The 26,031-nt window shown below is 38.3% G+C and overlaps 1 protein-coding gene across 2 annotated transcripts in view; it reads right to left on the bottom strand.

The window, feature by feature from the left end:
* RYK (receptor like tyrosine kinase) overlaps positions 1-25,775 on the bottom strand; it is a 117,440-nt gene extending 91,665 nt beyond the window's left edge. For both annotated transcript variants that reach the window (XM_077130165.1, XM_077130164.1), the window contains exon 1: positions 25,547-25,775. In XM_077130165.1, coding sequence (XP_076986280.1) covers positions 25,547-25,775 — 229 coding nt within the window. The remainder of the gene's footprint in view (positions 1-25,546) is intronic.
* Positions 25,776-26,031: the final 256 nt, after the last annotated feature.

Raw genomic sequence — 26,031 nt, forward strand, 5'->3', positions numbered from 1 at the left:
GAGGGAAAAGGCAACAAGAAAGCTGGAAACAAAGAAAACATATCAGCAATCACAATAATTGTAAATAGTCTAAACTTGCTTGTTTTAAAAAAGAAGTCCTGAGTCTTAAGCTGGATACATGGTGTTTTTACAAGAGACACAAGCAGAGCAAAATTTAAAAACAGATGCCCAGTAAACTTCAGAGGCCAAGAGAAATCAAGTAGAGTTGAGAAGCTACTCTGGAGGCAACTCTTAGGCAAGCTTCAATTAGATAGTACTGATGACCATGGTTTGCTAACCCCCAACCAGCATCGTATCTGTTGACTCTTGAGAACACCTAGCGATAGAACTGAGATTCTATAAAGGTTTCATACACTAAGTCTGCTTTCCTGGAACCTGTAATTCCTAAAGGGTTCCTGGATCAGGTAATCCTTAAACCCAAAGGGATCAGCCTCTCCAAGATTATCAATTACACCCCTCTATCCTTTAGTGTCCACGTTCCTTCTCAACATGAAAAAAGTCAGAATAGTTGTTGCCCAGGGATACTGACAGATTGGGAAAGGGATCAGGAAGAAGGAGGTATAACAGAGAATAGGATTTAACAAACAAGTATGATGGCTGAATCACTGTATTAATACTCCATATAGCCTCCAGTGCTTAGGAACAGCTAGAAGGAAAAATCTGACGTGGTAGAATAGTAGCCCATGACAAACACTGGGATCTTGTTCTGTAACCATTTGTTGAAGCGTGCTTTGAAAAGTATTGCTTTTTTCTTTCTTTCCTTTATACATGTTATATTTTACGATAAAAAATGTGAAAATAAAAATTAAAAAATATGCCCAGTAAATGAAAGGAAGGAAGGAGGGAAGGGAGGGAAGGAGGACAGTCAGTATTGATATCAAACAAACTAAAATTCAAGGCAAAAGTGTTTCACAAGACTAATAGTTCTATTAATAAAATCATAAGAATATATAATGGTGCAACTAACAAAAGAGCTTCAAAATATAAAAAACATAGCTGACAGAAAAAAATCAAGACACATTTCCAATCACAGTTTGAAACTAGCATCCTTTCAGAGATTACAAGACCAAGCAGATAAAATTTAGTGTGTACAGAGATGACCTGAATAATATAATTATGGGACATAAAAGAAAATAGGGAGGGAGGGGAGAAATGAATCATGAATTAGACCATAAACATTTCAAAAAATAGATTTGAATTAAAAAATCATTCAGGCCAACTTCTCTGATCAAAATACCATAATAAAGAACTTAACTGTAAGGATGAAGTCAAAAGATGATTATTTGAAAAATCAATAAAAAAGAACCCTTGCAAGACAGACCAAAAAAAGAGAAAATGCAATTTACTAATATTAAGAATAAAAAAGGGAATATCCTACACATGTTAAAAACATAAAAATAATATTATGACCAACTTTATGACAGTTCAACAACTGAGATGAAATGCGGAAAATCCTTGAAAAACATAATTTATTAAAATTGACACAAGAAGAAAGATGAAGTAAAAATAATTTAAAAACCCTATCCAATCCAAAAGACCCAGGTCCAGGAGGCTTCATTACAGAATTCAATAAAATATTTAAGGAAGATATCATACAAATTTTATATAAACTCTTTCAGAAAACAGTCAAAGAGAACACTTTCTGTGCCAGTTTGAAACTGTCATGTACCTTCGAAAAGCCATGTTGTTTAATCCTCATTCAATATTGCTGGGTGGGATCTTTATTGCTTCCATGGAGATGTGACCCAACCAACTGTGGGTGGTAACCTTTTGCTTAGATAGTTTCCTTGAAAATGTGTCCTTACTGGAGTTCATTAAGAGGGAACCATTTTGTAAAGTGCGGACAGAGCCCACACAGCCAGAGACCTTTGAAGATGAGGAGGGAAAGCATCCCCAGAGTAGTTTCACGAAACAAGAAGCCTGGAGAGAAAGCTAGATGTCCACATGTGCCTTCCCAGCTGAGAGAGAAGCCCAGAAATTCGTCGGCCGTTTCTTTGGAGTTAAGGTATCTTTCTCTGCATGCCTTAGTTTGGAAATTTTCACAGCCTTAGAACTGTAAACCTGCAACTTAATATATTCCATTTTTAAAAGCCATTCCATTTCTGGTATATCACATTTCTGCAGCTTAACAAACTAAACACTTCCTAACTCATTTTATGTGCCCAGCATCACACTGATAACAAAACCTGATGATAGCATTATAAGAAAAAAATTACCGGCCAAACATACTCCTCAAAACATAAGCAAATTATGCAAAGTTCCCTTGGGGGAATGGTAACAAAGGGGGAAAATTCAATATCCCCAAGTGAAGAATTCTTGATATTCTCACAAGTAGTGGGGACAGCCAAAGCAATAGGCTGAGCCCCCAATCTTGGGGTTTGTTCCTATATGAAACTTAGCCCCACAAAGGATAAGCTAAGTCTACTTAAAATTAGGCCTAAGAGTCACCCCAAGAGAACCTCTTTTGTTGCTCAGATATGGCCTCTCTCTCTTAGCCAACACGACAAACAAACTCACTGCCCTTCCCATCTCTACGTGGGACATGACTCCCAGGGGTGTTAACCTGCCTGGCTACATGGGACAGAAATCCTAGAATGAGCTGGGACTCAGCACCAAGGGACTGAGAAAACATTCTCGACCGAAACGGGGAAGAGTGAAATGAGACAAAATAAAGTAATGGCTGAGAGATTCCAAACACAGTGGAGAGGTTATCCTAGAGGTTATTCTTACACATTATATAGATACCTTCTTTTTAGTTAAGGTGTGATGGAGAGGCTGGGAACTCTTTCACTTTCAGGGAACTGCCTGAAAATGTAGAGTGTGTGATGGAGAGGCTGGGAACTCTTTCACTTTCAGGGAACTGCCTGAAAATGTAGAGCTGTGCTCCAGTAGCCATGCATTTTTTTGTTTGTTTTTTTTTTTAACATGGGCAGGCACCAGGAATCGAACCCGGGTCCTCTGGCATCGCAGGCAAGCATTCCTGCCTGCTGAGCCATGTTTCTTACAGATGATTGTATAATGATATAGCTTTTGCAATGCGATGTGTGATTGTGAAAAACTTGTGTCTGATACTCCTTTTATCTACCTTATCAACAGACATGTAAAACATACGGATTAAAAATAAATAAATAATAGGGAGACAAATGTTAAAATATTTAGTAGATTGAAACGCTAGTGATCAATGAAAGAGATAGGTAAGCGATATGGTATGCATTAATTTTTTTGTTTTCTTTTTATTTCTTTTTCTGAATTGATACAAATGTTCTAAGAAATTACTATGATGATGAATATGCAACTATGTGATGATATTGTGAGTTACTGATTATACATGAAGAATGGAATGATCATGGTAAGAATGTTTGTGTTTATATGTTGTTATGTTTAATTAAAAAAATTAGCAAGTTAAATCCACCAATATATAAAAAGGATAATATACCATGACCAAGTATCTATGAAAGGTTAACATTTGAAAACAAATCATACAATTCAACACATTAGCAGAATAAATAATAAAAACCACATGATCATCTCAATAGCTGCAGAAAAAGCATTTGACAAAATTCAAAGTCCATTAATGATAAAAATTGTCAACAAACTAGGAATAGACAAAAATTTCTTCAGTCTGATGAAAAGCATCTCTACAAAATCCTTATACCTGATAGCACAATCAATGATAAATTATGAAATTCTTTTCCTAAAATCAGAAATAGACAAGGGTGTCCTCCCTAATCACTTCTATTCAACCCTACACTATAAGTCCCAGCCAATGCAGTAAAACAAGAACAAGACATAAAAAGCAAAAGCTTGGAAAGGATGAAGTAAAACTGTCATTCTTCACAGATGGCATGACTGCATATGCAGAAGGATCATTTGTCCTCAGAGAATTACAAATTAAAACCACAAAGCCATTTCTACCACTATAATGACACATTCAGATAGTGACCTTGGGTAGTCCAAGAATTCACTTCTTGTTTTTTGCTCCTTCGTTTGTGCTGCATGAGGAAATCCTTCCCAGGATTTGGTCCTCTCTTTTCAGCTCATAGCACCTTGCCAAACTGTGCCTTTTGTATTATCTTTGTAAGTATAAGGATAAGTTGGAGGAAGGAGTTTTAGTCATTACTGCTATATCATTACTGGTGTTAACCTTGATACACCAAAGATACTTTCCTTACAAATGGATTTTTAATAAATTTTGTGGTTTGATGCCTTTTTCCCTAGCTCTTATAGGCCTTCATGGATTACTCTAGGCAATAACTGAATTTTTGTTTTAATGAATTGTGGCAGATATACACATATTAGGTTTCTTTAAATGAGTTTGTATGTTGTTGTTGTTTGGGAGGTGTGCATGGGCCAGGAATCAAACCCGCATGTCCTGCGTGGTAGGCAAGCATTCTACCACTGAACTTCGCATGCACCCTATTATTTCTTTTTTTTACTCCCTATTCCCTCCCCCTCCCATGCCCCCTGGTAACCTATATTCTATGAGTTTGCTTATTCTAATTATTTCGTATTAGTGAGACCATACAATACTTGTGCTTTTCTGTCTGGCTTATTATACTCAACATAATGTTTTCAGGGTTCATCCATGTTGTCTCACATTTCAGAACTTCATTCCTTTTTATGACTGAAATATTCCACTGTGTTTATATATCACATTGTGTTCATCCAGTCTTCGGTTGATGAGCACTTGGGTTGCTTCCATCTTTTTACAATTGTGAATAATATGGCTGTGAATGCTGGTGTGCATAAATGTGTTTTTGAAAAGTAACTTTTATTATTTTTTCCAGTTTCATAGAAAATCTAAGAGAAGAAAAAGAATAAAAGCATCCAATAAAAATCATCCATACCTAAAATTGTGGAACTGTAATCCATACCAAACTCTGAAATCTGTTCTATAAGTATTTGTTACAATGTACTTCAAAATGTATTGCTTTTTTATACATGTTATATTTCACACAAAAAAAATGTTTTAAAAAAATAAGCCACAATCCACCATTTATAATCAACCACTGTTAACACTTTTTGTTATTTCCTTTCTTGAAATACCAAGAATCTTTAGATGGGAAGGCTATCCTGCGGGCCCTAAATGCAACCTTAAGTGTCTTTATAAGAGGGAGACAGAGGTTGATTCCAACTGAAGAGGAGGAGGCAATGTGACCACAGAGGCAGAGATTGGAGTAATGAGGGCACAAGCTAAGGAATGTGAGCAGCCACCAGAAGCTAGAAGAGGCAAGAAACAGATCTCCTCTAGGTTCTCTGGAGAGAACATGGCCTTGATGACACCTTGATTTCAGCCTAGTGATAATGATTTCAGACTTCTAGCATCCAGAACTGAGAAAGAAAAAAGTTCTGTTGTCTAAGCCACAAAGTTTGTGGTAATTTGGTAACAGTAGATCTACAAAACTAATTTCATAGGGCTACTGCAAGTACCTTCATTTTTTATCACTACTAACCCTTCTATCTCAAATATGCTTAAAAATTATACAAGATTTCAACTACATAAAGAAAATGAGAACATGGAAAAAGTCTGTAAAGACATTTATCAAAAATGGCAAATATATGGTAAAATAATGTATAATACTTTTCTTCTTCATGGTCTCAAATGCTTTCAAATAACTTAAACGAGTATTTTTACCTTAAAAAGGAAATACAATTAATAAAATAAAAACTTTAATACATCAATTTTTAGAAAAGTATGAAATCCCACAGAGAACAGTATACCTTATTTCTGAATTTAATCTTTTTCTTTCCTTCTCCAACATATGCTCAAATATTGAAAAGAAAAAGCAAAAGGCAAATCAAGATTGGCTCTAGATAATGTATTCCCTTCTGTTACTAATTATTAGTGTTTCAAATGTAACAAAAGCAATTAAATACAGCCTGAAAGCAGGGGAGATGGATGGCAGTGATCACCGCCACCGGGAGTGACCTGGTAAGGTAAACTCCGGAGTTCAGGAAACCAGCAGTGCTGCAAGATACAATATGTTCAGTAATGCTCTGCTGAGCCAGTCAGTTCTGCTGCCAGCCAGGAGGGTAACTGTTGAGGAGACCAGGTAACAACAGAGCCTGGTTCCAGTAGAAGGAAGTGGCCAAGAAAGAAAGTCAGAACAAGGAATCTGAGAGCTGAAAAGAGAATCAAATATGAGGTAGCCATTTTAATGAGTGGCTTATTTGGAAAACAGACCAGGGAACTGGGAGACCGGCATGGTCAAAGGAATAACAGCTGAAAGAGAAAGTCAGGGTAGGTTTGAATGTCCCTTTGAGACAAAGGGAGGGAAGTAATGGAAGCTAGAGTCAGGGATGAAGTCACTGAGGAGTATCTTGTAGAGGTCAGTTGATTCCAACAACTCTAATGGGTCAAAAATCACATAAATAAATGCCAAAGACATCAAAAGAGAAGAGAATGTCAAGTCAATCCTGAAGCAAAATGATCAAAGTAGGAGAAAAAAAGATATAATGCATAAGAGGTACTAATAAAAATGGATTCCAGTAACTGGAAATGATTATGAGGTAACTATCACTGACAAGAGAAACCAGGTTTCAGTTAAGCTGAAGAGATTTAAAAAAAAAAAAAATCACTATGGAGTCAGAGGAGACCTTAAAACAGAACCGAGTTACACAAGGTAAACTGAAAGGCCCATTAGGAAAGAGGTTTAATGAGTGGAGGATGAAGGAGTCTATTGGAAGGCAGACAGGACAGCCATGGACTGGAGAGGGAATGTTTTCTCATTAACATGCACTGAATTTTCCTCTTCTCATTTAGGATAAAAAAACACTTCGGTTCAACTACATTAACCAGACATGAAAGCTCACCACCAATTCCAGCTCTCTTGTTAGAAAAAACAAACGACATTTGTTCATTTTATTTTTGAACAGCCCAAATTCCAATTGAAAAAGTAAACTGAGTTCTACAAAACTTTCAGCACTCATCAGGAAAGATTCAATTTTCCCTAGACAATCTTCAGTTTAATTCAAGGCCTATATTCTATACGACGTGGCCTACCTAGCTCAAGTTTAAATAATTCAATAATTCAAATTTTTTCCATATAATTTAAAAAGTTAACTATTGGTTTCCCATGGCCATTGTAATAGTTGAATAGTGCCAAATTTAAACCAATTTCTTTTATAAAAAGAATCACCTTTATCGTAATTAACAAAATCCATTTCAGGGCCTTCCCCAATATCCTTGCACTCCTCATGAGCAGGGGTAACAGATTTGTAGCCATTCAAATGTCAGATGCATGAATGGATGACATTGTTGACAAAAATCAACTATAGATTTTAATTATCCAATCAAAGATGGATTTTAAGAGAGATGAAATTCTAAAGAAAAAATGAGAAATCAGTCAAGGCAAGAAAAAAACATGATGTCATAGAAATACAACTGAAGTAAAGGTTCACAGTTCTGACTTCTCCTCCTGATTTTCCTACTAACTAGCTGAGTGACTTTATCAATCAATTACTTAACCATCTTCTCCAGACATCAATTTTGTCAACTGTAAAACAAGACAGTTAGGGTAGTTGTGTCTCTCATCAGCCACAAAATTCAATTATTCTATTCTATTCATCTATGGTTTTCGAATGTCAGCTAAAAGTCTATTATTCTATTATATTATCCAGATTCCAAATGCCAGACAAACTTAAGTGTAAACTCATTTAGAAAGGATAATCTTGTAGGTTCTTAGGACAGAGTAGTACATAAGCTATTAATCAGAGGAAAAGGACAAAATTCACTTATTAAACTACTGAATACTCTACATTTTAATTAATGCTAAAAGAAACTAAGGATGACAAGTTTCAAAATGTTTAAAATCAGAATTAATGCTTCTTTTCAAGCTTATGCCCTTTAAATATGTTTTTAAGAGAAACTATAAAATGATACATATGCCTCGTATCATAATTTCTGAAAAAATGGTGCTGGAAGTCTTTAAACATAATTTTGTAAACACAGAGTTCTTAATTCAAATCGTCCTAGTTTATGGAAAAAAATCTAAAATAGATATAATGAAATGATTATATTTTACATGAGAATCCACTAAAGCTAGCTAATCAGATTATTCCTAGAAAATGAGCTGCACAACTAATATTAAACTACATCATAAGACAGGGAATTACAAACGTTAAACCATAGGAAAGTGGCAAAAAAAAAAAAAGCACATATATCTTCAGTACCCACAGCTTTCAAACAATAATCCTGTGGATTAAACAAGATTTTTCATGTAATCCTATGCCACATTCAGCACTTCTTGCAAAAACCAGGCTGGGAGCGTGCACACACATACAGAAAGAGCATAAGCATAAGGACTAGAAAGAGTGTTTAAAGAAAGAGAAGATATGCATGATTGACAATCAAAGGCAAAATAAATATGCTCCAACCCCTCCTCCCACAGTTGCCTCCTCACCTTCTAAAACTAGCATCCTCTAAGGGAAGATAAGAGGAACCATCCTCTTAGACCCTGAGAGTGGTGTGGGGTCAGCCTCAAAGAGTTAGAAGGGAATCGTCTGATCTTCCCAAGGAGAAGAAATATCTGTAGTCACTGAAACCTTTCCTAACATTGCCATTTCAGGGGTTAAAAAAAACCAACATGCTTTGTAGTCAACATCTAATAATCCATTTAAAAACAATTCAATATTGGGTAATTGGAGCTGAAGGGATACAGATTGCGCAACAGGACTGAATATAAAAACAATTCAGTGGAGCGGCTATTAGCCAGCACTGCTGAACCGGACAAGGTTGCAGGGTATAAAGATGCACCTACTAAGCATCTCTCCCACCACCAACCCCATCACCACCACCCCATCCTCCCGGAGATTCTGGGTTTCCACTTTAGCACCCAACTCTGCAATTTTTTTTTTCTTTTTTCTTTTTTTTTTCACATGGGCAGGCACCAGGAAGCGAACCCGGGTCCTTGGGCATGGCAGGCAAGCACTCTTACCTGCTGAGCCACCGTGGCCTGCCCCCAACTCTGCAATTTTGTGTTCTCTGAAAACAGAAACCCAAAGCTATCAGAAGAATCGTGTTAAGGTTTGCTCTCTAGTATCTGCGATACTATTACCTTTGAGAAATGTGGAATCAAGGGGAAAGTAAGGTCACTTTTTAAAAAATTTTTATTAATAAAACCAATCAACATACAATACGAACATTCTTTTTTTCCTTTCATCACATAGTTGTATATTCACCCTCATAATTGTTTCTTAGAACATTTGCATCAATTCAGAAAAAGAAATAAAATGAAAACAGAAAAAAATTCATACATACCATATCCCTTACTCCTCCCTTTCATTGATCACTAGCATTTCAATCTACTAAATTTATTTTAACATTTGTTCCTCCTATTGTTTATTTTTAATCCATATGTTTTACTCGTCTGTCCATAAGGCAGATAAAAGAAGCATCAGATACAAGGTTTTCACAACCACACAGTCACGTTGTGAAAGCTATATCATTATACAATCATCTTCAAAAAACATGGCTACAGGAGCACAGCTCTACATTTTCAGGCACTTCCCTTCTAGCCTCTCCATTACACTGTAACTAAAAAGGTGATATCTAGCTAATATGTAAGAATAACCTCCATAACCTCGACTCTGTCTGGAATCTCTCAGCCACTGACACCTTATTTTGTCTCATTTCTCTCTTCCCCGTTTTGGTCAAGAAGGTTTTCTCAATCCCTTGGTGCTGAGTCCCAGCTCACTCTAGGATTTCTGTCCCATGTAACCAAGAAGGTCCACACCCCTGGGAGTCATGTCCCACGTAGAGATGGAGAGAGTGGTGAGTTTGCCTGTCATGTTGGCTGAGAGAGAGAAGCCATATCTGAGCAACAGAAGAGGTTCTCTTGGGGGTGAGTCTTAGGCCTAATTTTAAGCAGGCTTAGCCTATCCTGTGCCAGGTTAAGTTTCATATGAACAAACCCCAAGATTGGAGGCTCAGCCTATTGCTTTGGTTGTCTCCACTGTTTCTGAGAATATCAAGAATTCTCCACTTGGGGAAGATGAATTTTCCCCCTTTCTCACCATTCCCCCAAGGGGACTTTGCAAATACATTTTTATTCACTGTTCAAATTCTTCTGGGATTTATCGAGGCAGCACTCTGGACAAACCTACAAAATCTCATGCGTTACTCAAGGTTCCATGTACTTATGGTGCTCAATTAAGTTGTCCACATAAGTTATATTAGGAAATGCACTAGTCAAAATACAAATTTTATACCAAATGAACATTTTTTGCTTTAGTCTCATATATAAGTTAAAGTTTTAAAACATAAATTACCATCTATTTTCAACACCCTGCATTATTGACATTACTTTGTTCTTTCTCACACAAATTTTTAAATTTGTACATTTAATCACTATCATTATACACTCTAGGCATTCCTAGATTATACCATCTCAGTCTTTATTGTCTATCTTTCCTTCTGATTTCATTTGTGCCCCCAGGAAAAGTAAGGTCACTTTTGATTTTGATGGATTTCTACTGCACAGTCACCTTCCCCATGTGATACATACTGTAACAAATAGATAAGGAATTGATAAAGAGAGCTGGACAGTAAAATGTAGGGCCAAGAAAGAAGAATTCGTGTCCAATATATATGTCATCTAAAAAAACATAAAAGAATTTTCCCAAAGGATGCAATTTGTAAACACAACTGCAAAGATGTTAAAAGTGCTCCCCAAATCCTACCTGAAGATAATAAGCAACAGAATCCGAGCCTATAATTTCCAGTGCTACAACATAAAATATCAAACATTCCTTGCCATAGTATCAGAATATTCCAGTATCTGATAAAAAGATACTGTGGAAAATAATTTGTCATTAGTTCCTGCTCTATCTAAAGAGGAGAATGATTGACCACCTCATACACATATTGCAGTACAGTCCTATAACAGAGACGGTGTAATTTACTCACAGTTTAACATCATCATCCCTTAATTAACGTAACTCAATTCTTTCATAGCCAACTCAATATTCATTTACTAAGCACCTTTGGATATTTTGCTGGCCTTCCTAATAAGTTTCCTACAGAGAAGCCAGCCACTCAACAAAATTCTTCTAATAAGCTTGAGAGTATGTCTGAGAATCTTGATAAATCAAGACTCTGATTTATATATTAGTTTCTTATGAATCTGGTTTATGTAAGTCAAGTCCTCAAAAACGGAGTTCTCATAACTGCAACGTTGAGTGTTTTTTAGCAGGAGCACATTCTCTACCTCAGTCAGCCTCAGAGGCCACTGCTAAGTTACAGAGTTAACGTTTACGTCCAAGGTCTCAAAGCACAACAGAGAACTCTCTACCAGCAACAGACTGCGCTGCAAACTGCTAACATTCCAAAGTTACCTGAATTCTTTTCTCAGGCAAGTTACTTACTTAGCTCACTGTTAGAAGTTAGTTCCATGAGGGGAGGGATCTTTATTTGTTTTATTCACCAAAATATGCCCCAATCCCCTAAAATAAAGCCAAGTATACACTCAAATAATTGTTTAATAAGTGAATGAATAAATGTTGCTAATGAAGACAATCACTCAACCAAATGGTATCTAAATGACCTCTCTTCTCTAACATCCTATGATTTTAGTTTTTATTAAAAACCTTACACTCACTTGCATGAAAATTCCCCATCACTAACTAATATAGGTTTGAGGATTATGTAGCATTTTCATATACATTACAGCATCTGTTGTATCAGCAATCCTATTGTACACTGAAAGGCATCCCATCTTACATATGAGAAACCCAACATGCAGAAACATCAATTACTTGCCTACTCACACATATCAGAAGGGGATAGAATCAAAACTCAAATATGAAGACTCCAAATCCAATACTTTCCTATACCATGTTATTGACTAGAGACACACGGGAGCATGCATATGGGTGCACACACATATATTAAAATAGTTTTCCCTTTAAATGGACTAAGTTCTCTTCCTTAACAAATAATTTGGGGAGTTAACTTTAGGGAAGATACAAACAATCAAAAAGACAATCCTCAGTTATCTCTACTTCTGGACAAGATGGAATAACAGAGACCAGATTAATCCTCTTGCCTCAAACAATCAAAATCAAACAAAATATATTAAATGCCAGTTTTCAAAACAATAGATATCAGGCAACAAACAAAAGTGACCCCAGAGAAAAAAGGGAAACTAACCAGGTGAGCTCCATAACTGGGGTGGGGAGTTGAGGAAACAAAGCTCAGAGACCAGGAAGACAAAGACAGCTAGAGTAAACAAGACAAAAGCACCAGAGGATAAGAGGGCTGCACAGAAAGGGAACTTTCAAGATCTACACAGGGTTGCCTTGAATATTAAGCTGAGTACAGAGGAGAGCATCATGTAAGGAAGCCACAAAAGGAGAGAAAGAATCACACACATAAAAGGATAAGAGGTAACAATGCCCAGCACGTACATAAGACCAGAATATCAACTGTTCCCACCAGTAAGACTAGGAAACTTCATGATTCATGGGGCAGTGGGGGTATGGAAGATGGTCGTGACTCAGTAATAGGGAATGAACGATTGGCCCTACACTCAGCACTGATCTTGTCCCATCTGACAAGTCTTTTAAAAGCAAGACCTGAAAGAATCAGATTGTTTCCCAGTAATGTAACTGCATCCCAGAACAAAACCCAAGAACAGTTATAGGAATACAAAAATATCCAGCACCCAGCAAGGTAAAATTCATAATGCCTGGCATCTGGTCAAAAAAATTTACCAGGCAGGCAAAGAAGCAAGACAATACCCCCCATCCCCCCCCACCCCCACACACACAGAGTGCCTACACAAGAGAGACAATCAACTGAAATCAACCTAGAGCTGATATTAGCAGACAAGGATGTTAAAACAATTATTATAGCTGTATTTCACGTGTTCAAAAGGTTAAAAAGAGACATGGAAGATACAAAAAGACCCAAATCAAATTTCTAGAGATGAAAACTGCAATGTGTGAGATGAAAAATACACTAGATATGATTAAAAGCAGATTAAGCACTTCAGAAGAAAAGATAGAAAATTTTACTTCCCAGCTCTTAATTACTGGAAAAGGCTTTTGTGGTACTTAGGTTCAGGTGTCAACGTGGCCAGGTGAAGGTGCCTAGTTCTTTTGCTGGGGACATGAGCCAATGGCATGTGAAACTCATCTATCGCCGATTACATCTGCAGTTGGCTAAGAGGCATGCCTGCTGCAATGAATGATGTCTGACTTAACTGGCTGGATGCTTAAATGAGAGAGCTCAATGTAGCACAGTCCAAGCAGCTCAGCATACCTCATCTCAGCACTCGCAGCACTCACAGCTCAACTCAGGCCTATGGAGATTCAGAAAGGAATCACCCTGGGGAAAGTTGTTAGAACCTAGAGGCCTGGAGAAAAGGCCAGTAGAGATCGCCCTGTGCCTTCCCATGTAAAAAAGAACCTCAGTTGAAAGTTAGCTGCCCTTCCTCTGAAGAACTATAGCTAAATAAATCCCCTTTTATTGAAAGCCAATCTGTCTCTGCTGTGTTGCATTCTGGCAGCTTTGGTAGACTAAAACAGCTTTTACCAGAATCTTTCCTAAATACTTCATATCCTTTCACTGCACTGAAAACCAGCAGCCTATTGAGAGATTACTATGAGTCAAGTCCTGAACTGGGCTCAGTGCAGCAGGGAAGGAAGACAGAAAGTAAAGGGAGAAATGGGAACTCTTGAACATTGTTGGTAGGATTGTAAATGGTGCAGCCACCATGGAAAACAGTTTGGCAATTTCTCAGAAAGTTATACAGAATTACCATATAATCCCACAATTCCACTTCTAGGAATTGAAAGCAGAGACTTGAACAAATACTTGTTCACTAATGTTCACACAGCAGCATTATTCACATTAATCAAAAGGTGGAAACAACCCAAGTGTCAATCAAAAGATAAATGGATAAACAAAATGTGGTACATACATACAATGGAATAACTTCCAGCTGTAAAAACTAAAGAAGTTCTGATATATGCAAGAATATGGATGAACCTTGAAGACATCATGTTGAATAAAATAAGCCAGATACAAAAGGACAAATACTATATAGATATCACTTATATGAAATAACCACAATGTGCAAATTCATAGAGACAGAAAGAAGATTACAGGTGTCAGGGATAGGGTGGGGATGGGGAACAGGGACTTAATGCTTAATGGGTATAGAGTTTCTGTTTGGCGTGATGGAAAAGTTGTAGAAATGGATGTCGATGACCATAGCACAACATTGTGAATGTAATTAACACCAATGAATTGTATATTTGAAAATGGGCAATTTTATGTTGTGTGTATGCCACCACAACAGATTTTTTTTAAATGTATTTACAACTTCAACTTCCGTGTGAAACTAAAGGGAGAAATGTTTATTTGGTGCAAAATTTATATTTTGACTAGTTCATTTTCTAATATAACTTGTATGGTCAGTTTAACTGAACACCATAAGTACATGGAACCTTGAATAAGGCAGGAGATTTTGTTGGTTTGTCCAGGTTAGTGTGATGCCCCAATAAATTCCAGAATGATCTGAACAGTGAATAAAGAAGTATTTGCAAAGTTCCCTTGGGGGAATGGGGAGAAAGGGGGAAATATTCAACTTCCCCATTTGGAGAATTCCTGATATTTTCGCAATCAGTGGGGACAAGTAAATCAATAGGCTGAGCCCTCAATCTTGGGGTTCACCCTATGAAACTTATCCCTGCAAAGGATAGGCTAAGGCTGCTTAAAATCAGAGTCATCCCCAGAGAACCTCTTTTGTTGCTCAGATGTGGCCTCTCTCCCTCTAAAAAGACACAGCAAACTCACTGCCCACCCCCTCTAACTGGGACATGACTTCCAGGATTGTAAACCTCCCTGGCAATGTGAGACAGAAATCTCGGAATGAGCTGGGACTCAGCATCAAGGGATTGAGAAAACCTTCTACACCAAAAGGGGGAAGAGAGAAATGAGACAAAGCTTCAGTGGCTGAGAGATTTAAACAGTCAAGAGGTTATTCTGGTTATTCTTATGCATTATATAGATATCCCCTTTTTAGATTATGGTGTATTGGAGTGGCTAGAGAGAAATACCTGTAACTGTAGAGCTGTGTTCCAATAGCCATGTTTCTTGAAGATGATTGTATAATGATATAGCTTTTACAATGTGACTGTGATTATGAAAACCTTGTGTCTGATGCTCCTTTTATCTAGGGTATGGACAGATGAGTAAAAAATATGGATAAAAAATAATAGGGGGAACAAATGTTAAAATTAAAAATTAAAAAAAGAAACAATGTAGTAGATTCAATTATGTACCCCAATTTAGACAAATTCTTAATCTGCATTCCTATGGGTTTGAACCCTTTATAAACAATCTCTTAAAGATATTATTTAAGATACTGTGTGACTCCACTGAGTGAGGTTACTGGGGTCTTATTTAAGCACAAAAAATTCAGACACAGGGAGAGAAAGCCATGGGGAAGAGCCAGAAGCCTGAAGTAAACTGAACACAGAACAAAAAGGAAAGGTCATCATCAGGTGACACAAGGCAGGGATACAAGCCAAGGAAAACCAAGGATCACAGGCAAACAATATGAGAATGCTACAGACTTTGGGAAGAAAGCATTGCCTTGCTGACACCTTGATTTTGGACTTCCAGTCTCAAACCCCTGAACCAATAAATTCCAATTGTTTAAAACAAGCCTGTTGTGTGGTATGTGCCAAAACAGCCTGGCAAACCAAGACACCCAGAGAACTGTACAACGCAGAGTGAAATGTAACGTAAACTGTAGATTTTAATTAATAATATAATTCTAATAATATTTGTTCTTCAATTGTAACTAATATACCACACTACTGCAAAAATATTAATAATCAGGAAAACTGAGGGGAGGATATATGGAACTTTGTATTTTCTGCATAATTTTTCTGTAACCCTGTAACTGTTCTAAAAATTAAAGTCTATTTAAAAAAAAAAAAAAGATGCAGTAACTTCCCAGTGGGGAACACAACAGGAAAAAGAAAACTGACTTGGGAAAACAGGCAATTTCAAAAAAAAAAAAAGATCAGAAATAATTTATTTAAACTTCTATTCACTAATGTTAGTTCAGTTCAAGAAGTGGCATTACTCTATGTAAACTATGGTTTATAATTATACAACAATGATAATATTATTTCATCAATTATAACAAAGACACTACATTAATGCAAGACGTTAAAAATGGGGGAATACATTGTGAAAACCTGGTGGGTGATGCTGTCTTTATCCAGGGTATGGACAATGAATAAAAAAAAATAAGGGCAAAAAATAAATAAATAATGGGAGGGATGAGGGGTAAAAAAAAATTGGGGGTAGACTGCAATACTAGTGGTCAATGAGGGGGGGGTAAGGGGTATGGGATTATGTTTTTTTCTTTTTTCTTTTTTTTTTCTAGAGTGATGCAAATGTTCTAAAAATAATCATGGTGATGAATACACAACTATGTGGCTGATACTGTGAGTCACTGATTGTATACTCTGGATGGACTGTATAGTGTATGAAGATATCTCAATAAAAAATAATTTTTTAATAAAAAATGGGGGTATTTATGGGAATTCTGTATTTTCTGTATGACTTTACTCTAAACCTACAATCTCCCTAATAAACATATAGATATAGATATAGATAGACTATACATATACATATGTGTGTGTGTGTGTGTGTGTGTGTAAACTTGCTGAAAAAGATTAATAGTAGGCTCCAGCCATGTAAAGATCTGGGAAAAGCATGCCAAGCAAAGCATCCATCTAATGTAAACCCTAGGATCATAAAGAGCTTGGCACCAGAGGACTAAACAGTTGGTGTGGTAGGGGGTGGGGACAAAAAGGGATCCTGGTGGCAGGGAAGAGTCTCTATATATACATTTAAAATCAGGAAAATCTGAAAAGCCTAGCTATTTGATATTTATGAATTACTAAAAATTTCTTAGGTGTGACAATGGTAATTTGTAAAAATTTTAAGAAACATTTTTTCTTTTGAGGATACTTACTGAATTTTCAATGAAATTATATAATGTCTGGGTTTGCTTCAAAATAACAGAGCAGGGGACAGTGGAGGAGTGGAGGGGGAAATACAGATGAAATAAAATTGGCCATGAATTAATAATTGGATGATGGATACATGCAGGTTTCATGATACCATTCTGTCTACTCTGAACGTTTGAAATTTTCCATAATATGTTTTATTGCATTTATTTAAAATATGGAAAGCGGTAATTTTGAAATATAAATGCCTCCTTTACAGGGGATTTTTTTAGGGCAGTAAAACTATTCTGTATGATACTGTGGTAGATAAATGACATTATTCATTTGTCAAAATCCTACAGCTTTACATTAATGTACATAAATTTAAAAAAAAATCATTTATGAAGTTGGGAGATCCCTGCATCAAACGCAGAATGCAATAAATACTGCCCTTCCAGAACCAGCTTTTGCAGGACACAGAGGCACCCATAAGCTTTCACCGGGGGTTCCTGCAAGGCCCCAAAAATCTAAGAACCCCTAGCACCAAATGGAAAACCTAGTACATGTGGTTATCTATGCTAGAGAAAGGTTATTGTCTTGAGAAAGGGTCTAAGGCTTTTTACGAAAGAGGTTGAGAACTACTGACATTTCTCCTTGCCAGTAACTTCCCAGCTAAAAACTGAACTGCTATTGCTCTTAATCTAACAGCACAGTTATATAACTTCCCTGCATGGACATTTTACACATGGGCAAATAATAAACACCATTAGTGATTTTACAACTCTGAAAGTTGTGACAGTCACAAAAATAAAAATGTACAGGTGGCAAATTATGTCTACTTTGTAATTATGTTACAATATCAACTTTTTACAATACATATTACATTTAATCTAAAGTACACTATTATTTTACGTGCCACTAAGAAAGAAAAAAGCTGTCAATTAACTGATGACTCACCAGTGATTGTAAGATGGTTCCAATTTCAGAGATGTTCAAATGTGGGAAAACTGTACATCTTATAATCAATGAAACATGACATTAAAAAAAGTTCATTAAGCAAGGCGCCATCTCAGATCTACTAAACAAATTGCTCAGGGTAGGTCTAGGAACCTGTATTTTGTTTAAACTCCTCAGAAGACTCAGATTAAATGAAGTCTAAGTAAATGGCTAACCTTCAGAGGCAGCACAGTAGAAAAAGCATGCGTTTTGGAGTTACACAGCTCCTCGCAACTCTGTGACCTCCTGCAAAGCCTGTGATTTCCCAGAGCCTCAGTATTATCTGTAAAAAGTGTCAAGGCCACCTATTTCCTACAGTTGAAAAAAACAGAGCACATGTGAAGTACATGCCACAAAGCACAAGATGTTAATCCTCGTCCTTTTCCCTAATTACAGGCAATTCCTAAACAAAGACCTAATTTCACATAAGAATTAGAATGGGATCTGTGAAATTATTTTTCAAAAATATTCTACCATTCAGCACTATCATCTGCTAGCTATGGTAAAAAAAGAATCATGCAATAAGCATTTATTATTTAATTCAGCAACATAAATGTATTTGTTTTGTCACATAACATTGTAAGGGGCCCTATACAAATTAGTAGAATAGCATATTCATTAGAAAATATTGTACCTGATTTATATCAAGGACAATCTAAAAGAGCATACTTTTAAGTGTGATATAATTTCAGACACAGTAGCTAATGGTTCTGTTTTTGTTTTGTTTTTAATATAGCTGGCAAGATTTTTCAAAACACTAGCATAACAGCACCAAAACCTCTAAAGTAATGCTATGAACGTGTCAATTTAAGGTGCACAAATAAATACATTCCATTTGTTTCAAAAGCTACCCTTAAAACCCAAACAGCATTTTAAGCAGCACCTTGAGAATTAACCAGTCAACTCAGGATGTGACTCATAGGGGACAGGTTTACCCATAATTGGATAAAGTTCTCCCACATGTGTAGCATGAAGAAAAAAAACTCAAACCCACAATTGTGCAATGTCTCAGCCTTACGCGCCCAATGAAGAACACATGATTCAAATTAATCCTGCATCAGTACCACCAACCCCACCCATAACTCCTAGAGTTAAGGGTTTGCTGCTGGGTACTGACTACAGCTCCACCAGCACCCTAACCCCGCAGGGTTTAGGTACTGTGGCAGGATATGCCAGATCTATCAGCGGAGAGGACACCCTCCCTACCCTCCCCAACCAAACACTTGCCCTGAGATTTAAGAGAAAAAGATGAGCTGGAAAGGGAGGAACACAAGGCTCATCTAGTTCAGCTGCCCAAATCTGAAACCCTGGACTCTTCTATTTAATCTTTGGTTCTTTTCCATTAAGTCTTCTCCAAACGCCCTAAAATTCCTCACAAATCCATCCCATTCCTTCAATTGCTTTAGTTGATCCCTCATATTATCACAAGGCTGACTCTCTATCCCATTCCCAGATCCATCTTTTCAGCCTCCAGGCCACCGTTTCCACTTGGGGCAATGTTATTTTTACCATAATCCAGTTCCGACTATGAACTCTCCTTTTCTAAATTTTTAACAGCTCTTCCTTACCGTTAAGATAAAGTTCAAGTTCCTAATCCAACCTCAACTTACTTCCCCAGCTTTATATTCTGCCACCTCAGAGTTTTGTCTAAGTTTTTCATCTTAGATTTTTCCTACTCCTTGATTTCACCCACATCTGCTTCCATACTTCTATGTCTCTTTCATGTCATTTCCTCTGCCAGACATGAACTCTTTTCTCTCAATCAAACTCATCCTTCAAAATGAGTCTCAAATATCTCCTTTTCTGGACTACCTTTCCTAAACTCTCCAAGCCTCTCTTTCTCTCTGCCACCTTACCACACTCAAAATAACAATAACTTACTTATATAAATCTGTAAGTAGCATAACTCTTATTTCAGGATTTTAGTTGTAGATACTGGAGTTGATCTCCCCTACAAGATTCTGAGTTCCTTAAGGAAGGGAATTTAATAATTTTGAATCACCCTTTACAACCTCAAAATATGGTACCTGGTTAGGCTTCAAACTGTTTCACTGGACTTACTTGGTGAGCAATGATCTCAACTAGTACTAACCTTATTAAAAACAATAAGATGTGACCAAGGTTTAACTCTTTCAGAAAGTATTTATCTGAGAAGTATTTAATATAAATACTGAACATAATATTAATATTACACTGAACTTCTAATTAGAAAGAGAAAGATTCTATTCTCAGAAGTCCCCTTGGCCCCTACAGATTCCCTATCACCACCACCACTGCTGCCAAAACCAGTATATACCATACCCACCACTCATCAACATTTTATTCCCAAACCTCAGTCACTGCCCAGCCACTAACCACTTTCACAAGCTCTCGATTTCCACAAAGCACAGTACTATCAAAATTATCAATTAAACAGAGACATGCATAGATGCTGATAATAATTAAGACTACAAACAAGCACAAGTGGTAACAAGCTTGTGGATCCCATTCCTTGAGTATTTTGTTTAATCACAAATTGCTCCAGTGCTAGCAGAGAGGCAGTACAGATTCTAGACTCAGGTTGGACCTGAGTCAAAAGCTGGTCCTCTAAAAGCCTGTCCAAAGGGTCCCAAATCAGGGTCCTCCTCAGTAAAATAAGGAAATAATTGGATGCCTACACTGTAAGCTCTTAAGAGTAAATGAGGGCAGGCCATAGTGGCTCAGCAGGCAGAGTTCTCCCTTGTCATGTTGGAGACTTGGGTTCGATTCTAATGTATGCCCATGCAAAAAAAAAAAAAAAGTAATTGAGAGCAATGAATCAGGGCCTAGAACAAGTTCAAAAATTCCCAAAGCCTTTGAAGTCTCCTGGACAGATGGACTTCCCATGAGAACTGTATTCTCCACTAGGAAATTAGACTAGTTACATACCTACTCCAAGTTTCTTTTCCTCATCTGAAAATGGAAATAACAGTACCTACCTAACACAGGGATCACCTTTGTGCCTGACACAGACAAAAAACTTCTACACAACAGCAACACATTAAAAAGTGTCTACTACAAACCACCACAACTACTCTTGTAATATTGTTACCACAAAAAAAAACTGCCACACATCAGTAGCTCTTTAATAGTCAAAGTCTAATCTTAGCTACCATTTATACATTATGGAACTACTACAAGACTTCATCCCCATTCCCTCCTCTAAAATGATAGTTAAGAAATGACAAGGAATTAAACCATAAGAAAAACCAGAAAGGGAAAGATGATAAACAACAGATCATACATTTCAACAAACTTTTGCAAGATGGGAAGTAGTGGGAGGACTACTAAAAGTCTCAGCCCTAGAAGCACCAACGGCTCGGAAGCCTAGCCAGAGGCTCTGGACTGAAAAGAGGGAGTTGCAAAAATGGTGTATTCAAAGTAAATGGACCCCCAGGTCCAAGGGGAGACTGAAAGTTTTGTCTGAAGAAACAGAACCACAAAGGCAGGAAAACTGAAAACAGAAGTCAAAGTCTACAGCCTGAATGGTGGCACCATCCATTCCTCCCCTACCCAGATAGCCCAAACCATGGCAATTAATATATCACTCTGCATAGCAGAAGAAGGAGACGGGCTATATCTTCTCTGCAGACAACGACTAACCCCAAAGAGGTAAAGGTGCTGATGTCTGGGGTAGACCTCTCAATGAAAGTCTACCCAATCTAAGAGAAGTTACTAGACCAGCAAACATTTCTCTCCCCCAATCAACTTTCCAGCATCTCGCTCTTAAATACAAACAGCCAAAGACCATCAGACATTTATGACCAAAACAAAAAAAGGATCCTAAAATGAACAGGCAAATTGAATGAAGCAGAAGAAATTTTAGAAACATAAATTTTAAAAACAAAACACACACCCCAGAAAAAGTGAGGATATTACAGCCATAAAATAAGAATAAGATGCTACAAAATGGAAAAAAAGAAAAAGAGCTTCTAAAATTTAAAAACATGATAATTAAAATTTTAAAAATGAAAGCTTAAAGCACAAAATTGAGAAATTCTTCCCCTCCCCATCAAAAAAGAAGCAAGATAAATTAGGAAAATTAGATCAATCCCAGATTGAAAACCAATAATCTCAGAAAGAAGGACCCCAAAAGATGAAAGATAAGAAATTATCAAAGAAATAACAAAAATGTCTGAAAAAGTAAAAGGATGTGAATCTCTAGATTGAAAGGGCCCACTAAGCCAGAACAAAGGAAAAAAAAAGAAAAAAGGAAAAGGAAAAAGCCCACATTAAAAGCTTATCATAAATTTCAGAATGCCAGAGAAAAAGAAAAACCTGAGCTTCAAATACACACACACACACACACACACAAAACCGAATCAGAATGTCTAAATTTAGACTTTTCATCAAAAATCCTTGAAGCCAGAAAAGTGTGGAAATGCCATCAAAACTGTAAGGAAAATTATCTTTAACCTAACATTCTAAATCCAGAATAATCATGTGTGATACGTGAGGATAAGATAGACACCTTCAGACACGCTAGAGCTCAAATAATTTATCCCTCTCTTAGGAAGCTACTGAGGGTGTACTTTAGCAAAACGAAGAAGCAAACCAAGAAGGAAACAGGATCCAGGACAGGAGAGAAGGGATAGTAAATCTCCCAAAAAACTGAGGACAGAAGGCTGCTAATGAAGTCTCTAAGAGGCAATCAGAGAAATCAACCAGAACTGATAGATGACTTGATTTGTTAGAATACCTGGAAAAATTATCAAATGTTATTTAACATACCTATTGGAGTATTTGAGGGAATACAGCCATAGAAATAGAAAACTAATTTTGAAAAGTTTAAAAGAATTATTTACTCTGGGAAAAACAAAAAATGTATAGGAAAAGAAAACATAATCATAGGTCACTAACTCAGAAGTGAACAGTAAATATGCACATAATAAAGTACATACTGACTACTGGTTTTACCAAAAAAAATGTTATGTGGTTATATTTGGGGACTTGGGAGAGAAAACAGGATAAGAGCTCAATTATGACGCAGGAAGTCAAACTCACTTTACACTGATTTAGAAATATGAAAATATAAAACAGAAAAAATAAATGCATAAATAGAAGAAACAGTTGAGACGGTAGCTGTCTCTGGAAAGTAGGGCCCAAACAATAAAAAGCCAAAGGCAAGATAATGCTGGGGATTGTTTAAAGCTTTTAGCACTATTTGATCTTCTTAAAAACTACAGGCATGTATTAATTTGATTAAGACAAAAACATACATCAAGGGCAATTAGTTCAATTTATAAGGTCATCATTGTCAACGTCAATTTATAATTTCTTACCTGAAATTCCAAATGTATTTTGTTTTAGAAATTTTATAAAATGATGGTTGTTTCCCATGTCACCTTTCAGAAGGCACTTTACTCATAATCATGCAAAAATATGGTACCAAAATATTATTTCAAGTACTCTTAACATCATAACAGTTTCTGTGGGAAACTTCAGTCTGAGAACTTAGGATGCCTGACACACATCTCAACCCTACTTGCTTGTTCTTCCCCATCCAGGGCAGCCAATACATTAATAGAATGAATGGGGTGATGGGAAGGTATGGGAGGAAAAGGACCTGGATCTATCAGGATGGCTAGTCAAGAGACCCACTGGGACAAGTCAACTCTATTTGCATTAGAGAAAATACAGCTTGAGGCCCCTCATGCCCCAGGTAAGAGGGACTTTAGGGAGGTGATCATCCCTCCCTTCCCCCCGAAAAGTTCATTCCTGAACATAAACCGAGACACTCATCAAGAGCTTCCTCTGCCAGGAATATAAGCCAAGAAAATTAGTTCTTGGTCTACCTTTGAATAAGGTAATGAACACATCATTTCAGGTACTGGTTAGCAATGATTTCTTTTCCATCATGCCATAATCAAACTTCTGTGTACCCAATATCTTCAAGTCATTCAAAAAACTTTGACCACACCCTATCAATACTATGTTTGATTTTTTTAAAAAAAGATAATAAACTGTGTGACCTTAAGCAAGTTCCTCAAAGCTTCAGGTTCCTCATGTCTAAAATAAGGATGATACCTATTTCACTGAGTCACCAGAAAAACAGAGAAAATAGAGTCTAAAGCACTTAGGGGCAGGTACATGTTGGTAGGCACTCAATCTTTGTCAACTCCAGGTTGTTTCCTATTCTCCACCCCCACAGTGACTAGGGAAGAGAAGGAACACATAAACAAAGTCACAAATTATAGAAGTGCTTTTAGCCAAAAAAAAAAGTACAAAACCATGCATAATACATTAATTTGCTAAATTAATATGATATGAGTTGATTTATAAGCATTAGTTATTTTCTCCTAAGACTCAGATCCCAAGTACTAACGCAATTTGCAGTTTTAATTCAACTAATAGATTACAGAGGATTAAGGAATGACATGACATTACAAAAACACAGCGTTCTTAAACACTTAAAACCCTATCTGTAACAATGCCGAAACAGTCCGCTAAAAGCAATTCCAACATTGAATGGATCTCAAGAGACCTTAAGAAATTTCTATAAGTTAACAGAAAGGAAAAAAATAAAAAAGACTGACAGATAATGGATGCTTAAGAGAAGGATTTTTCCCCACCTCAAATATTCAGCTATGTCACTACCTGCAATGGAACAGAAAGACTATGAGAATACACAAAAGAGTGTTATGTCTAGGTATACACCAAATGCCAAAGACTCCTTTTGGGGCTATTTCTATCAGACCTTTCTCTAGGGGGTCATTTCTGAAATCAACCAAGTCCCAACGGGAAAAACACTATTTTTAAAAATTCATTGCCCAGAAGACAAAGCTAATTAGCTAGAATGGGACCAACAACTGACCCAAAGTCAAGGTCTCCTTTCCGTTCAAGGTATCCAAGATGAGGGGCTCAGAAATACCGGAATAGCCCAAATTCCACACATCCGTGACAAGAGCCAAAAAGGCACTGAAGAGGCTAAAAGGTCTGCTCTTGGTGATTCATTTTAAAATATGTTTATTGGTCCCACGGTTTGGAGGCTGCCACGAACATCTGCGGCCCCTATAAACTTCCATTTTTTTTTAAAAGGATAACCACAGAGAATGAGCACCGTAGGGTGGCCTCTGCTGGGGCAGCGAAACCACCGCACAGTTTGCAGGTTTGGGTCTCAAACGTGAATTTCGATCTATCCGAAATCCAAGGCCCTAATGCAAGGAAGGGTCAAAGAAACTTTGTTCGGGCAGGGAAGAAAGGTCGTAGGGGCGCCTGACTCTAGGGAATAGAGAAAACAGGACTGAATGGTCGTAAGCACGATGAAAGGTATGGGTCAGGGGTCTCTCGCGGCGGCAGAGGGGTGCCGCCTGCGGCCGGGCAGCGCCGAAGAAGGATGGAGGCCCAAAGGCTGGCTCGGGGCGGGGGCCGGGCGGGGACCACACCTCCCGGCCAGCACGGCAAGCTGAGGCCGGGCCCGGGGGCGAACGCGGCGCCGGGGCTAGACGGGGGCGCTGGGGGCCGGGAGGGGGCTCGCCCGTGGTCCACTGCGCGCGGGCTGGGAAGGCGGCGGCCGGAAGCAGCACCGGCCCGCCCGGGCCAAGGCGGCCCAACTCACCGATGAGCCGGCGCACCTCGTCCTCGCTCAGGTAGAGGCTCACGCTGGGCCCCGCAGCCGCTGGCGGCAAGGCGGGGCGCCGCGGGGCAGGGGCGGCGGCGGCTCCGGGCACAGGCAGCAGCGGCAGCAGCGCGAGCAGGAGCAGCAGCGGCGGCGGCGGGGCCCTCAGGCCGCGGGTCCCCGGGAGGCGGCCCCGGCCCGGCGGCCCCCGCCGCGCAGTCCCGCGCATGGCCGCCACCACCGCCGCCGCCGCCGCCGCCGCCGCCGCCAGGAAGGAGGGTCCGCCAGCCGCCGCGCTGCTGCCGCCCACCCCCGGCCCCGAGCCCCTCACAGCCCCGAGCCGGGGGCGGCCGCCCAGCTCATCGCGCCGCCGGCCCGTGGCAGTCGGCCGCCGCTTCAGACCGCCCGAGCGCGCCGCCGCCGCCGCCTCTTCGGCGGCATCGTCCGCTGAGGGAGGCTGCCCGCGGGGGCGGGCCCGTGCGCGC

This window comes from Tamandua tetradactyla, chromosome 15 (genome assembly GCF_023851605.1).
Source record: "Tamandua tetradactyla isolate mTamTet1 chromosome 15, mTamTet1.pri, whole genome shotgun sequence".
NCBI lineage: Eukaryota > Metazoa > Chordata > Mammalia > Pilosa > Myrmecophagidae > Tamandua > Tamandua tetradactyla.